Raw genomic sequence first — 16240 nt, forward strand, 5'->3', positions numbered from 1 at the left:
TAAATAGAAACAGAGGGGGTACTTATTGATACACTATTCAAAGTCAGCAGTAGGCTAATGCCAAAGAACTTAGAAGAAAGCAAAACTAAAGATTACTATCTGACATGAACTTAGATTGAAAAATCTTTGACAAAAGATTAGCAAATCAAATATACTTATTATGTATAAAAATCGTTAATAATGGCTAAGGAGGATTTATCCCAAGTATGTCAGACTTGTTTAACATTTGAAAATAAATTAACATAATATGTCACACCAGACTAAAGAAAAATATGTTTATATCAATGACCATTTGAAAAAACTTAACACCTGTTTATGATACAAACTGTGAAAAGTACAGTTAAAGAACTACTTGATAAATAACACATATAGAAGTCTGACCTATAGCTAACATTGCATTTCATGGTAGAAAAAATGAATGCTTTTGTCTCTATGATCAGGAACATGATAAAGTTGTCTCCCTTCTTTCATCCTCCCTCTACAACATCAGGAACATGATAAAGTTGTCTCCTTTCTTTCATCCTCCCTCTACAACATCATATGGCAGACTTTAACTCAACAAGATCAGAAAAGGAAATAAAATGTATACCACAGATTTAAAGATTCACAACCAGTCAATGTGCAGAGAGTAACTGTGGAATGCTCAGCCCTAAATGAGACATCTATACACCACTCTCTCCCACCAAGGTTCAGGAAAACATTTGAAGAAGAGGAGAGAAAATGATTATAAAAGTCAATGTCGGGGCTGGAGAGATGGCTCAGTGGTTAAGAACACTGACTGTTCTTGCAGAAGACCTGGGTTCGAATCCCAGCACCCACATGGCAGCTAACAACTGTCCATAACTCCAGTTGCAGGTTCTGACAGCCTTTTCTGTCCTCCTCATGGGTGCACTTACTTACATGCAGGTATAACACTCACACACACAAAATAAAAAAAATAAAAAAATATTTAAATTAAAAAAATAAGTCAAAGTCTTAGAAAGACTATAGAGCAAAGAAACATTGTCTTCTGGAGATCAAGCTGGCCAAAAAATGAACATACATTCATTGGCTGATTATTTAATAATTTGATTTCTAATTTATGAATTATACACACATTTGAATAATTATTTACTTAATGTTTGATTGTTAATTCAGTGTCTCCAAGAGAAGGGGGACCATGTCTGTTTCTATTTGCTATTATAACTGCTTAGTACAATGTCCAAATAGATTAAGTGCTAAATAAATAAACATGAAAAAATTTTTGAATGTTAAAAAAATTCCAGCAGGCACAGTGGAGGGACTCATGAACCCTAGCTGAGCAGCTACTGGTAGTTAGTGGCTACTGTGGGAAGAAGTTTGTTTTCGGGGGGGATGTGGTCCCTGGTAGATTGTCCATGCTTCAGTGGATGGTCTGCACCCATGCACATACAAGCAGCACTAATTGGACATAGTGGGTTAAAAACTGAGGACATGGAGTTAGGAGGGAGACATGATGGGAGTGCCCTGAAATGAGCTGGCGAGAGGAACAGGGTATGAAATTCTCAAAAAATAAATAAAAATCTATTTTAGGAAACCTCTGACTGCATGTGTTAAGATTGGTTTATAGAGAAATATTCCAAAATATCAGTGAAAATCTCCTGGAGCTAGTAAGGTATAAAGAGATGGAAGGATTTTCAGGTGAAAAAATAAAATTATATTGCCTTTTTCTACATCACTAATAAGAAAAGGAAGAACATCATTGTTTGCATTAACACCCTCAAGTGTGCAATATTTTGTGTAAACTTAAAAACATGTACAACATCTAATATAGTTCTGTTATGCTCATGGATATGAAGATCCAACATAGTCAAAATCGGTTATCTCAATATATAAATCTATACATTTAACACAAGCCTAATCATGTTAGTCAGCTATCTTTTATTGTGACCAACTACCCAAGAGAACTACTTGAAGGAAGGAATTATTTATGTTGGTTCATAGTGTCACAGCTTTCAGTCCACAGTCTTTGGCTGTATTGATTGTGAGCCTCTGGTAAGATAGAAAGAATATCATGATGGCAGATGGAAGCAGAGGCCAGTACCCTCATGTTCTTCCCAAAGGCTGCGTATGAGTGAAAATAGTTATGAATGTAACCTAGCACAAATTCATTAACTTACTGAAAACATGAGATGTTTTTGTAACTCAATTGTGTAGTTCTTGAGAGTGAACTTTGTAGATCATAAGGTTGATTTGCAGTGTCAAAAACTTGACACAGGCATCATTTAGTCTTAATTTTCATATCATCAGCAGCTGGCCCAGTGCTGGTAGCATCAGAAGTACTAGTAAATACACATGGAATAAATGGAATGCAAAGTCCTAAAAAGGTGAAACACCTGGGGCTGGAGAGATGGGTCAGAGGCTAAGAGCACTATCTGCTCTTGCAGAGGACCTGGGTTTGATTCCCAGCACCCATATGGCAGAAAACAACAGTCTGTAAATCCAGTTCTGGGGGCTCCGACATCCTCTTCTGACATCTGTAAGCATTGCACAAGGTGCCCTTACACTAATGCAGGCAATACAAGCATACACAAAAAATAAAAATAATAAATAAAAATCCTTAAAAGTGAAATGCCATGGGCAGACACAGAATTCCCACAAATGCATATAATTAAATGAAAAAACAATCTGAAAGCTCTGTACCATATGATTTGGAAAGTATACATAGAGTGTAATTCCAACTGTATGACATTTTAGAAAAGACAATTGTATATAGCACAAAAATTAGAAGCTGCAGTAATTTTGAAGGAAAGAGACAAATATGTGTTACTGAAAGTATTACACATGGCACTATAATAACAAGTGACATGTTACCTTACAGTTGTTAAAACACATGGCATGAACAGCACCAGAAATAAATTCTATTGTACACTGCAGATTTTACATAATAAGGTTGTGTCAAAGTAGGTTTCATTGATTATTAGTGAATATGCCCATTTGGTGGTGCATGTTGATAGTGGGGGAGGCAGTCCAGGGAGCACAGATATAAGAGAATTCTAAGGTTTGTTCCTATTTTCTGTGAACTTAAATCTTGTTTAAAAAATAAAGTTTGGGTACCTGGTATGATGCTAGCAATATATTATATGAAGTCAATTTGATATAATCAATGCTGTTAAACAGATATTTCAAAATTTCCACGAACTTAAATAGGGATGAGCTCAAGTATATTAGTAAAAGCAACTATTTCTAGCTATTTTTCATTATTTCTCATTATCAAAATCCTGTTATGATTTAACTATGGAAGTGAAAGCAGAAATAAATGATGAAGAACTAGGAGCTGTCTGTACCTGTGAGTTGTACTTCCACAGATTAAAAAAAAAGAATTGGAAGTAATAATCCTTGTATTAACATGTGCAGACATGTTTTACTTGTCATTTCCTGAACCACATGATATAACAACTTTTACATAGTATTTGCACTGTATTAGGTAAAATAAACAACTGGAGGTGATTTTACAAATATGGAAAAGATGAGTACTGCATGATCTTACTCATATGAAGAATTCCACTTAAAGGTTAATCTTATAGAGGTTGAGAGAATAATCATTCTCAGAGGTAAGGGAAGATGAGGACAAGTTCACCAATTGGTTCTAATGTATTTGACTGTATTGGCATCAAGTAGCTGTGGTATGCTATTATAGAGTAAGGTGAATATAGACAACAATAAGGTATATCACAAAACCTAGAAGAATGGATTTTGAAATATTTTCATCATAAATAAATAAGTATATGAAAGAATATGTATGTTGGACCTAATTTATACAATACACTATTCATGCAGACATTGAAATGCTCTATTTTACCCCATCAATATGTCTAAATTTTATTTCTTATCATTTAAGATAAATATGCAATTAACTATGTGATATCATATGATACTGCAGTATGTATGGATTTTATTGTCTGTCGAGGATCTTGAACACAACAGCTCATGTATACTGAGTAAAAGCTCCGCTTTAGCAGGAAGATTCTAAACTACTAAACTATTTTCAGGTTTCCTCCCATAGCTGCCATGCTTTCAGTCACTTATAAAGAGGCTGAATTACTACCATTGATTCTCTAGTCCATCCTCTGCATTGCTTGCTCCAGGTCACAGTCACCATTATTGCCACTACTACTATCATGATCACAAAGTACAGAATCAGGGCCACTGAGATGTCTCAGCAGGTAAATGTACGTACTATGAAAGCCTGATGAGTTGATCTCAGTAACTGGAACCCATGTAAAAAAATCCAGATGCAGTGGCATGCATCTGTAATATCAACAGTCATACAGTGACATGGAAGGAAGACACGCGAATCACTTAGAAGCTTGTGGGCCAGCTAACCAGGAGTTTGCAGCCTGGCAGAAACAAAAGCAATCTTGCCTCAACAAGGTTGAAAGAGAGAACCAACTCCTGAAAATTTTCTTCTGATCTCCATACTCACACCGGCAATGGCAGAAAACTTCCACCTGTACCCAGCATACACACACACACACACACACACACACACACACACACACACACCCATATACACACAAAAGATAAGAAATACAATTTAAAAATAAATTACAAATCCTCTTTTGTGTATGATAGGTTTATATCCTGATAAACATTGTAAATTGAATATGTCCTCATTCAAACATGCATTTAATTCACTCAACTGACTGAACATAACATAACACAGTGCATCATGGAGAATGGGGTGTGTTTTTATGATTTATGGCTGACTGGGACTGCAGAATGGTTGTACTGCCCAGCACAGCAAAGAGTATCATATCCTTTATCCTCAGTCTGGGAAAAGATCAACACTTCAAATTTTAAATAGTTCCTATTAAATGTGCATTTCTTTTGATTGATTTCAAAATCATAATCTGAACAATTGTAAACTGGGTACTCTATGTATTTATTAGTAAGAAATAAACTGAGGCTAGGAACTATTCTAGTTTAAGAGACTGCTGTTCCCTGCTCACCTAACAATCAAACCCTAAAAAAAGCACTATAGGAGAGAGTTGTGAAATGGCATTGAGACAAAGAACATAGATGCAGGGAAATCTCGATTGACTGAATTGTGCATGGATGGGATTCTGTGTGACTGAATTTTCTGTTCACCTGAGATTTAAATACAAAACTTGGTTGGCTTCTTAATTGAGGTACATCTAAAATGTCTAAGCCCAATTTCCATTCACTATAAATACTCCCTTTAACTGACTTGAGTCCTCCTTTGATGTCTTATCATCATGCAGAGGCTCTGGGTTATTATTCTGAATTATGAGCCATCATGCAGATATGATGACTGAGACTATGAAGGATAAGAGGTATGTTAAGAAAAACATTTAATTGAACAAATCTCTCTTTTGATGTTATGTGTTTCCCTTTTCCCTATTAAAGCCTTGCTAGTAAAAGACCAACATCAAGTCTGTGGTCTGACAAGATAAGATTTATTGACTCAATGTATTGAGGGAGAGGCAGACTAGCAACTATCAATGGTTCCTTCATCGAAAACCAGAAGTTTAACTTTAAGATTCTAAGATTCTGAGGAGGTCTAGGGAAGAAATGGTAACTTCTGGGTTCGTTTGTGAAGTGGGATTAGCAAATTGGGAATTAATTTGGGATTGGGTTTTTGTCATGAGGTGAGTGTGCCTTACCTATTGAGTATTCCTAGTAAAAAATGCCAATAGCAAAGCAGATCTGGGAATTATTGGTAGGAAGGCAGTAATCACTCAAGGGAGGACAGGGTCCTTATGGTTTTACAACTGCTACATGACCCTTGAGAAGCAGTGTTTTCTGTTAACTTTGCAGCTGGCTTTATCTGTCTGTCCTCCCACCTGATTAATTGCAGGACTGCTTTTTCTCACACCATACTGACTTTCACTCTTTCAGGCCCAGGTAGGATTTGACTCTCTATGGCATAAATGGGGAATGAAATCAAACATTCAGGACAACTGAGGATTTTTGAGAGTAACGTTTTGATTAATTCAATATAGGCTAACCAAATTTATAAACTGCTGAGAGGCAATTCTTCCTCAGTCTGTAAATGCCAGTTTCTTTAATTACCAAATAGAGACAATGTTGTTTATCTCACCTGACTACCATGAGTCTCCAATGTGATTTAGGATGTCAAAATATTTTTGTAATCTGCTATGTATTATAAAAATATGAAGTTGCATTATTATTGTTATTAACATTATTATAGGTTCTTGTCCAGTGAAACAGATTCCAAGACAATGAAGTTGAGGGTGGGTGTCTAGAGCACACCCTGTAAGTGAAGAGAAATAACAAATATATTAGGTGGACTTTCAATATTTTACGTATGCACCGAGTCTAAAACTCAACATGGAAATGTGAATAATAAATAGATACCACTCCATCAAAAATGATATTTTAGATAAATGGAAAATTTCAGATTAATGGCAGTTAAGACTGACCTGGAGAAATACCATGCTGCCTATAAAACTTTTATTTACTATGTAAGTCTTTGTAAGACTTACAAAATTTACTCTCATGAATGGGTGTGATATTATTTAAAATTTCCTTTTAAAAAGGCAAATTGATTGATCCATGTTCCTTCTTCTGGTAGATGGGCTGAGAGTGGGAAAAATAAAGAGAATACTTTTGAAGCTTAACTCTGGGGAAATCAAAGATATGCGGAATCCTTAAAGGTATTGAAAAATTATATGTGAAATTGCCAAAGAAGAGCCTATTATTTCTTCTGGGCTGCCTTGGACACCAATTATTTCTTCTACATAGTCACAAGTGGTACAAAGTCACTTAAGTAAATGGTTGACTATGTCATGACCACATTACCCTAAGATGATATAATCTAGTGGCATCATATTCATCATAAGCTCTGGTTATATACTCTATGATATCCATACAATGCAGCATAAAACTACAGGATGCTTTTCAGAATGTATTCCTTTCATTAAGTGATGCATAACTGTCAAGGGGAAAAACTACACATACTGCATATTATTTTGTCTGAAGGGTGCATTGTTAATAGTCATTTGGGATCTTTATGATAGAGTAATCTTATATAAAGAATAAAATATTTTTATTTATATCACATTTCTTCCTTTGTTAGAGTACTGCATTCACTCATTCAAAGAGAACACATTAAACGTAAAGGCATGGAACAGTAGACCAGAAAGAAGGGAAAGCAAGTGGGAATAAAGCAACTTTAAAATAACAAAGCCTCTATTCAATTTGCTGCCTTTCAAGAATTGAATGTAAATGAAATTATTTGCATTTTAAGAAGCTTTGCTGATAAACCTTTTAGATTGAATATGTTTTCTAGGCCAAGAATTATAAAAGATTTGGTAAACTGTTTTATAGCATTGCCTTGGGAAGGAAACATTTATTATTGACAGAGCGATTTGTAGAGTGGGATTTATAACACAAAATTGCTCTCCATTGGGACAAAACATTCTTCATGAAATTTATCCAGGTTCTTTAACTAATCAGATGCAATTCACAACCCTGTAGGAACCCTTAAAGACTATAATATTTGATTTAATGACATTGGTTCAATTTTTTCTGGCATTTTAATTAGTACCATGGAACATTTTCAGTAAAAAATTCTTTTTAAAAAATTTGTATGTTTCTTGTTAATTAATCGATTACTTGAAAGAAAATCACATGTGTGTTTACAACTGAAGCAGGCTAAGATTTTCACCCTTAAAAGATAATACTTTCCATGACCTTTCTATTCCCACTATATAAAGCAGGCCCCATCAAGCTTTGCAGTGGCATAGAAATTAGGATGTCCCTCTTAATGATAGGTCTCATTGGGTTTTCTTCAAATGATTATTTGGTTTATCTGAACACACAAGGTGAAGTTTTCAGAAGGAAATATTGTAGAATCACTTTATGTTGTATAAAAACAATGAAACATGTATACTGCACACGAAACCCTTACCATTTAACCAAATTATATTTTACATAGTCACTAGATGGGTTTTGATGTAATTGTCTTGGACAGGCTGGGGCTCAGTGTTATTGCAACTTCAGAGACATGAAAGGTCTGTGTGATTATTCTTTACTTAAAGGTAAATAATGGAATGTATGGCAAAACAAGGAGGTGTTAGGGACGTCAGTGGTGAAAATTACCCAAAAGGGAAAAGAATGAGAAGTCTAAAACCCTGATCAACTATTGAACTCAAATGCTGGACAAATGACAGGAAATATGCTAAATACTGAGATTCCCCTTTCTGAGGATTAAGTAGAATTATCACCTCAGTAAATATGAAAGCTTTTCCCTGAGCTATGATTTTGTCTTCTATTTCTCTGGGGAAAATATTAAGAGATTAAAATTGCAATGCATACTTCTATGATCAATCTGCATCCAGGAAATTGATAATCCTGGCAGAGAAGTTGTTTCTGTTGACAAATCTGGGCCTCTACAGTCCCTTCTCCATTTGTCTACTGCCTGACATCTATTTATTTACATCTTTAGCTTTATCTATTTAGCAGTAAACTTTATTTTTAAAGTAATTTAATTGTACATATTAATGGGATTTTATTAGGAGAGTCCTATACATGTACACAGCATGCACTGATCAAATCCAACAACCCAGCTCTTTCCCTTTCTCGGTCTGTAAGAATCACTATTCTGCTTTTAGGTAATGCACTGTTGACATGCATGTCCAATACAAGAAGTACAACTCAATGTTCTTTCTATAATCTGAGTATTCGTGTCTCTCTTCCAGAATTCATATACTGCAGCTGAACATAAGATCTATTAATGTTATCAGTTGGGCCTTTGAAAATTGATCTATTTATGAAGGCCTTGTTCTCATGATGGAATTACTGTTTATATAAAAGACTTGAGATCTCTTTTGCCCCTTATGCTATGCTAAGAAACCCAGAAGCTGCCATGTGTGAATAACAAGATCGCACCAGGCACCAAATCTCATGGCTTCTTGATCTTAAATTTCCTAGCCTTTGTGAGGGTGAGAAATAAATTTCTGTTGCTTACAAATTACACAATCCAAAATAGTTTATCATAGTAACCTGAAGAAAGAAAAGATAACCCTGAAGGAAAGCATGTATCCAGAAATCTGTTTTGTTTATAGAAATGCCTTTGAGAGAAACCCTCTAATTAAATTCCTCAGCATTTTGCATTTAAAGTTATTCCCTTTGGAGAAAATGTGTGGGCTGTGGAAGAATGCAGATCATCTCTTGGTTCTAGTAATTGTGTTGTTAGCAATTTTTTTTTTATTTAACTCTCTTATGTGGTCTAATCTTCTATGCTGTATGAAACTCTTGTATGCTTTCTTTCAAGGACATTGGCTTTGGAGACTAGAAGACAGGGTCTAATATTCCTACGTTAGCAAAAGTAGCCATAGCCCGAAGGAATGCTGGAAAACACACAAGCTCCCAAATAAATCACAGATCACACAATTAATACGACAAAATGGCTGACCATGTGTTTACCTTGGCCAGGAATTCCCACCTCTTAGTTTTTATTTCTCTAAAGGTGTCTCTATTTAGCAAGCTGGTTTTGTAAAATTTTCAAAACAAATACTCTGCAACTTTCCTCCACTGCAAGCAAATTATATGTATTCTTCCTTTTCATCCCACTAAGGGTAAAGGTTTGGGGCAAGTAGAGAAATAAAATATAAAAAAAATCAAATAAACAATAACATCTTGCAGGTCCTGAAAAACTGACTCATTTAGCACTGAATACAGCTGCTGCTGCTGCTGCTGCTGCTGCTGCTGCTGCTGCTGCTCTGGGCTTGCTTCATATTTGCCTGCCTTTTCTTCTACCCGCTCCTCTCACTTTCTGTCAGGGAGCAGCAGCAACTTCACTGAAGTATAATTAGCCAAGTTCTTAAACAGTTAATCCTAGAGAAAGAAAGAGCACTTGGCACACCTAAGGAAATCTGAATTTTAAAATAGATCTTAGTTAATAGCAATGCAGTGATTTTTGATTCATGAATTGTAATGAATATAGTAGAAATTAATCTCTTAATAAATAATAGGAGAAATTAGATTCAAGATATATAAGACCTACCTGTACCATCTTTACAAATTTCTGTTTCAGACAGGATTGAAAAAGATTAGGCTTGTTATCAAAAAATAAACTTTGTTTTCTAGAAGAGTCCAAAGTGGCCAAGCATATAAAAATGAAAAAAAAAAATTGAGAAGATGAGACTGCTGAGTGAACTTTGCCGCACAAATATGTACAAATATTTTTAAGAGAATACCATACTTATATTAAAAAAAATTTAAAAAAGAATTTCATGTATGGAAACAACAAATAAATAATAATAATAAATTTGCCACAAGTTACACTAAAATACCATTTAAAAATAGCTAAAAATGAACTAAGGTATGTACTTGCTATATGATTTACCTACTCCACATCTAGGTATTTAGTTAAGAGAAATGAAATTTACCTGCATTAAAAGAAACATATACAAGAATGTTCATACCATTTGTATTTGTTCCAAATTAGACACAACTCTAAGATTCATCAGCAGCTAAATGGATGATGAAATCTTTTTGCAATATAGCCATGTAACAGTACTTATCGGTATCAAGAGAATAAAGCATTCCTGCAAAAAGCAACATGAATAATTCTTTAAATGACTTACTATGTAAAATAATATAAATACAAGAGAGTACCTAATGCCTGATTTTTTAAAATATAAAACACTACAAAATTTAGACTGGTTTATACTGACAAGATTAGTGTTGTGAGAAGGAGTCCAAAGGGGCACCAGGAAGCAAGAGTTGATATCTTCTTTATGGCAACAGTTTCACAAGCATATACATATATCAATCAGTTTGTATAGCTTGTTCACCTTGTGTGGTTTATTGCCTGTCAATTATACTCCAATAAAACGGTTTACTTTAAAAAATCCACTCAGTCATGTACAAGAAAAGGGAGGTAATTATTTTAGGTTCATACAATTTCTATTCTTGCTTAGGAAACCCGGCTCTGAGCTTTTGGTAATAGAAACTCAATTAGGAGCTAAGTATGTACTAATGTAGTTAACACTTGTCCTTTTGAGGACTAGTTTCTTCATCAGAGAAAAATGAAGAGTGACGTTTTTAAAAGTATATGTATTGATAATAATTTGAAAATGAACATTCTGAAATGATTTATAACTAACTCAGTTGTATTAGTTTCAAGAAAATCTTCAGGAAATTGATTAATATAATATACTGACTAGAAAATTTAAAGATAAAAGGGATTGGATATTTAAGAATTATGTGTATTATACCAATTATTTTTCTGAAGATATACTCTGTGTAAGGTAACTAATAAAATAAATTTAAAAATTAAATTTAACAATAAAATAAACACTAAAATTACCTCATTGCAAAGTCAAATGCAGTGGTTCAGGCCTGACATACTCACACTAGGAATGTAGAAGTGAGATGATAAGGAATTCAATACCAGTTTCACCTGTAAAAGACCCTACCTCAAAATATCCTTCAAATTGGCTTTATTGTGATGAAATTCACATACCATACAATTTCCCCACTGAAGGTCTATATTTAGTTGTTTTAGGATGTTGACAAACATATGTAATTGTCACCATGGTTGATCCTATAACATATTTATTGTCTGAAAAGAAGCTCTAGCTTGTCGAATGGGTCCAGGATTTACTTTTGGAATGATAAAAGTATACTTGTCATAGATAGTGGTAGTAGTTGTGCAATATTTTGGATATCCAAAATGACACTGAACTGTGCACTTGTAAATGATGTGCTTATTTTAATTTGTATTTGGCCACCAAAAGTGTAGCACCCATATAGTGTGGCTTTAGGAATCTCTCCATCCTTCAAACCAAGCATCCTTAAGCAGGTAGGAATCACCTTTAAATCTGTGCAACTTTTCTTATTCTGGAAATTTCATGTAAAAGAAATCACACAAGTGCTTTTTTTCCAATTGGTTTGTTTTACAGATGTTTTCAAGGTTCATTCATGTTGTAGTACATACCAAATTTCAGTTTTCTAGAGCAAACAATGTTCTACTGTATGGATACACCACATTTCCTTTATCCATTCATCTTTTGATAGACATTTAGATTGCTTCCACCTTTATGCTGCCATATACAATTGTGTACATGTTTTATGTGGATGTATTCTCTGATTTTGGGTGGGTATATACCTAGGAGGTATACTACTGTACCATATGCTTAAGCATTTGAGGATTTACCAGACTGTTTTCCCAAATCGTTGCACCACTTTACATTTTCTGGTACAAGTGTGTGAAGTTCCTAATCTCTTTACATCTTTGCCAATACAATTTACTGCCTGTCATTTTTACTGCAGCCATCCTAATGAGTACTGTGGGGACCTAAAGGCCATGCCTTGCCAAGATGGCGCCTAGAGGAAGTAAGCAGGGCACGGCCTGACTTGTCTTGAAAATCATCAGATTGGATGCCAGTCCTTCTGCACCCCTGGGCGGTGCATGATCAGCGCGTGATTAACGTGGACGCCTATGGGACCCTGCCCATGTGGCGGGTTGACCTTTAAGTTGATTGGGTGCATCGGGGGAGGGGTTTCCGAGGGGATTTCCAAACTGTGGTTTTTGCCTATATAAGCTCCTTGACACCTGCAATAAATGAGTTCCTGCTTGACTAGACTCCCTGTTGCATCTCATTGTCCTTGGCAAAAGGGGCAGACAGCGCACTCATCTTTCCCTGACCCCCATCGTGGCAGGTCCCTCCAGGGCGAGACCTTGGGGTGGACCCGCAAGTACAAAGCAGTATCACATGCTTTTGATTTCCCTGGCAACTGATGATGTCCAATAACTTTGCCTAGAATATTTTTCCTAAAAATATGCTCCAATTGTACATGTTTTTGTATGTGCCTTTAGAGCTCATGAACCCTCAAAATTATGTATCCCTAGGTTAGAGTCATGAGTGTATACATGAAGATAGACATAGGATTAATTAGAAATCATCTTAATCATCATAAGTGCTACGTAGTGTTTTTATATACACAGATATAATATATACTTGAGAAAAACTTGAGCGAAGACCAATGCACAATAGTGCCTGTAGTTGCATGTATTTGGAAGGCTCACGGGGAGGATCCCTTGGGGAAGGAGTTCTAAGAACATCCATAATAACATAAGACCCCATCTCAGAAAATAAATAAAGAAAACACAGAAAAAAATATATATTAAGACAAGTCTGAAAAATTAAACTTATATCTACTACATGATTCTTAGAGGGAGTGGAGGGAAACTGACCCCACACCTATCAATAAGAGGAACATTCACCATGCATCATTGTCTTTGAAATCAGTTGAAGTAGGAAAGAATACCTACCTTTTGCACAAACAAGAAGATACTAGTTAGAATGAAAAAAAGAAATGCAATTGAATTAATTTGGTACCTATACAGCAAGAAGATTCATCTGTAAGAGGGTAGTGCAAAATATCCAGAGAAGTGCTAACCGGAAGGATTAGACACTTTCAGAAAGATCAGTGGCCACCGGGAAAAATAAACACAGGAATTGACAGCTATTTTGGAAGAGTATCAGGTTACTACTACCACAGCTTTACAGTTCCGAGGTTTGAAGGCTGTTTGCTCCCAGGGATTGCAGAGATATCTGTCAGCAAACTCAGACATCGCCTGCAAAGTTTAAACAATTGCTGTTTCTAGATGCAGGAACAGTAGTCTAAGGTTTGGAAACACAAAGGAATTTGCTTAGAAAGATTTGAGGGGATCGTTATACTCTGATGGCATTTTCTGAGAACTACAGAAAACACTCCTGATAATAGATGCTTGCAAATATGCATATTTGAAGGTAGTCACTACCCTTGGTCTCCCTAATATTCAGTACTTGGAGAAGGAAATGATTTGAAGTTTTAATTAAAACCTTGGGCAGAATCCCTTCTAGGTTGTTTTATTGCTTGATTGCAAATACAGCAAGGGAAAATAATCCTATACCTTATTTCACCTTCTCTAATGTGACCTGCCAGTTCTTCAATAAACTTCTCGCCTTTCATCCAGTACATCATTGGTCCAGACTCTCCGCTGAATCCAAAGAAAGCTTTGCAAGGAATGTTCAGAGGTTTACCTGAGAAAGAGAGAAAAATAAGTGAGCAAATCTCCTCCTGTTATCATTAGGAAGCAAGGATGGCCAGGTTACCTAAGAAGAAAAACTCAGAGGGTTTTTTTTTTTAATGCTTCTTCCGATCATCTTATCATAGTATGTATGAAAAATTTATTATAAGTGCCTTTGGGAAAATTTTAAATTCAAACTATTATAGACATTGAAATCATTACTTTATAATATTTTAATTACACGTGACTTTTTCTGGAACTAATGTGAAAGAATCAAATGGAAATTGTCTCTTATTATTTTTATTTTTGAGAGTATTAAATGCTCCTCATTGGGATTTGCCTTTAAATTTAAATTATTCAAAAGAATAATTAATTCTTGATTATTGAGAAGACATACCATACTGTTACTAGACTATCCACTATTAAAATTGTACAGACTTACCTTTGTTTCTTTTTGAGACAGGGTCTCTCACTGAATCTGAAAGTTGCCTTTGTTGTAAACTGGCTAGCCAGCAAGCTCCTGGAACCTGTCTGTCTCTGATCTCCTACAGTGGGGTTACGGGAAGGCCCTACTACCCTATCCAGATTTTCATACGGGTGCTAGGCTATCCAGGCTCTGGTGCACATGCATGTGCAGCAAGCACTTTAACCACTGAGTCATCTCCCCTGCTTCCTGATGGTTAATTTTGATTTTTAACTTGATTGAACTAAGAAATGCTAGGGCTGCAAAGTACCTCCATACTTGTACCTCTCATGGCATTTCTGGAGACAAGATCACAAGGACTTTAAACAGCCGAAAATTCTATGAATTCTTAATATAATATGATTGCATTATTGGAATGTGGAGAAGGGTGGCAGATGAGGCCGAGTAGGAGGAAGTAGGTTTCTGGTACCATGTACTTGGGGCTATATTGTGCCCTTGCATCTTTTGTAGTCCCGGTCTCTTTGTTGACCATCTGCCAAGAAATGAAGAGAAGCAGTCTTCTACCACAGGCTTCTGCCACCTTGAGGTTCTTCCCAAGGACATGGAGTTGAACAACCAGGGGATGAACTCACTGAAAGTGAAAGGTGAAATAAATCCTTCTTCCTTTCATTGTTTTCTTAGGTACTTTGATGACAGTGTACAAAAGCCGTACAGAGGAAAGGAAAATTCACTCTCCTTCCTAGAGTTTGGAAACCCTTTATCTTCTGTCCTCAGGAATATCCACTAACAGACCCCAAAATTCTTGGGCCTTCAACTTTGGACCAAATGCTACCTGTTTCTAAGACTTCACAAATTGGGTTGAACCATGCTGCTTTCCTGGCTTGTAAAGGGCCTTCTCAATTTCTACAGTCACATGAGTGTCTTAGTTTGTCTCTCCATTGCTGCGACAAAACACTTTGATTAATACCAACTTGGGGAGGAAAGGGTTTATTTAGCTTACATATCCTGGGTCACAGTTCATCCAAGAGCCCCAGATAGGAACTCAAGGCAGGAACCTGGAGGCAGGAGCTGGAGCACAGGCCATGGAGGAATGCTGCTTACTGGCTTGCTTCCCTGGCCCCTGCTCAGCTTGCTTTCTTATGCAACACCCCTGCCCAGGGGTGGCACCACTCACAGTGGGCTGGGCCCTCCCACATCACTCAACAATCAAGAAGGTGCCCCATGGACATGGCCACAGGTCAGTCTAATGAAGGCAACTCCCCGACTGAGGCTCCCTCAACCCAGGTGTATCAAGTTGACATTAAAGTTATCCAGCACACATGAGGTAATATTGATAATAAATTATCTACCTCTCTGGAGACTCTTAATACATAAACCAAAGAAATTAATTTCAATTACAAATATATCTATGAACTGTACATATAGGAAAAACTCAGTCTTACAATATAGTCTATATTTTCTGTTTGACACAGTGATTAAATAATTGTATGCAATAATTTTTTAATATTTTGTTGTTATTATTATTTTTATGTGTATAAATGTATTGCCTGCATATATGTAAGTGCACTGTGTCATTAATGTTTGCAGCGATCAGAAGAGGGAGTTAGATCCCCTGGAATTGGAGTTACAGTTGTTAGCTGCCAATTTGGTGTTGGGAATTGAGTTTGGGTCTCCTGCAAGAGCACTCAGTGCTCTTAACCATGGAAACATCTCTTTAGCCACTTTTTATTTTATAAATCTTTTAGTTATATATTTCTCATTAAATATATAAGCAATTATATATTTTC

At 35.8% G+C, this 16240-nt stretch overlaps 1 protein-coding gene across 1 annotated transcript in view; it reads right to left on the reverse strand.

Annotated features, from left to right (window-relative positions):
- Nucleotides 1–16240, reverse strand: part of Il1rapl2 (interleukin 1 receptor accessory protein like 2) — a 1274770-nt gene that overhangs the window by 41866 nt on the left and 1216664 nt on the right. Inside the window, exon 6 of the mRNA XM_008852990.1 lies at nt 13913–14042. Coding sequence (XP_008851212.1) covers nt 13913–14042 — 130 coding nt within the window. The remainder of the gene's footprint in view (nt 1–13912; nt 14043–16240) is intronic.

The sequence above is a fragment of the Nannospalax galili genome, unplaced genomic scaffold (genome assembly GCF_000622305.1).
Source record: "Nannospalax galili isolate Female #2095 unplaced genomic scaffold, S.galili_v1.0 scaffold25, whole genome shotgun sequence".
Classification (NCBI taxonomy): Eukaryota; Metazoa; Chordata; class Mammalia; order Rodentia; family Spalacidae; genus Nannospalax; species Nannospalax galili.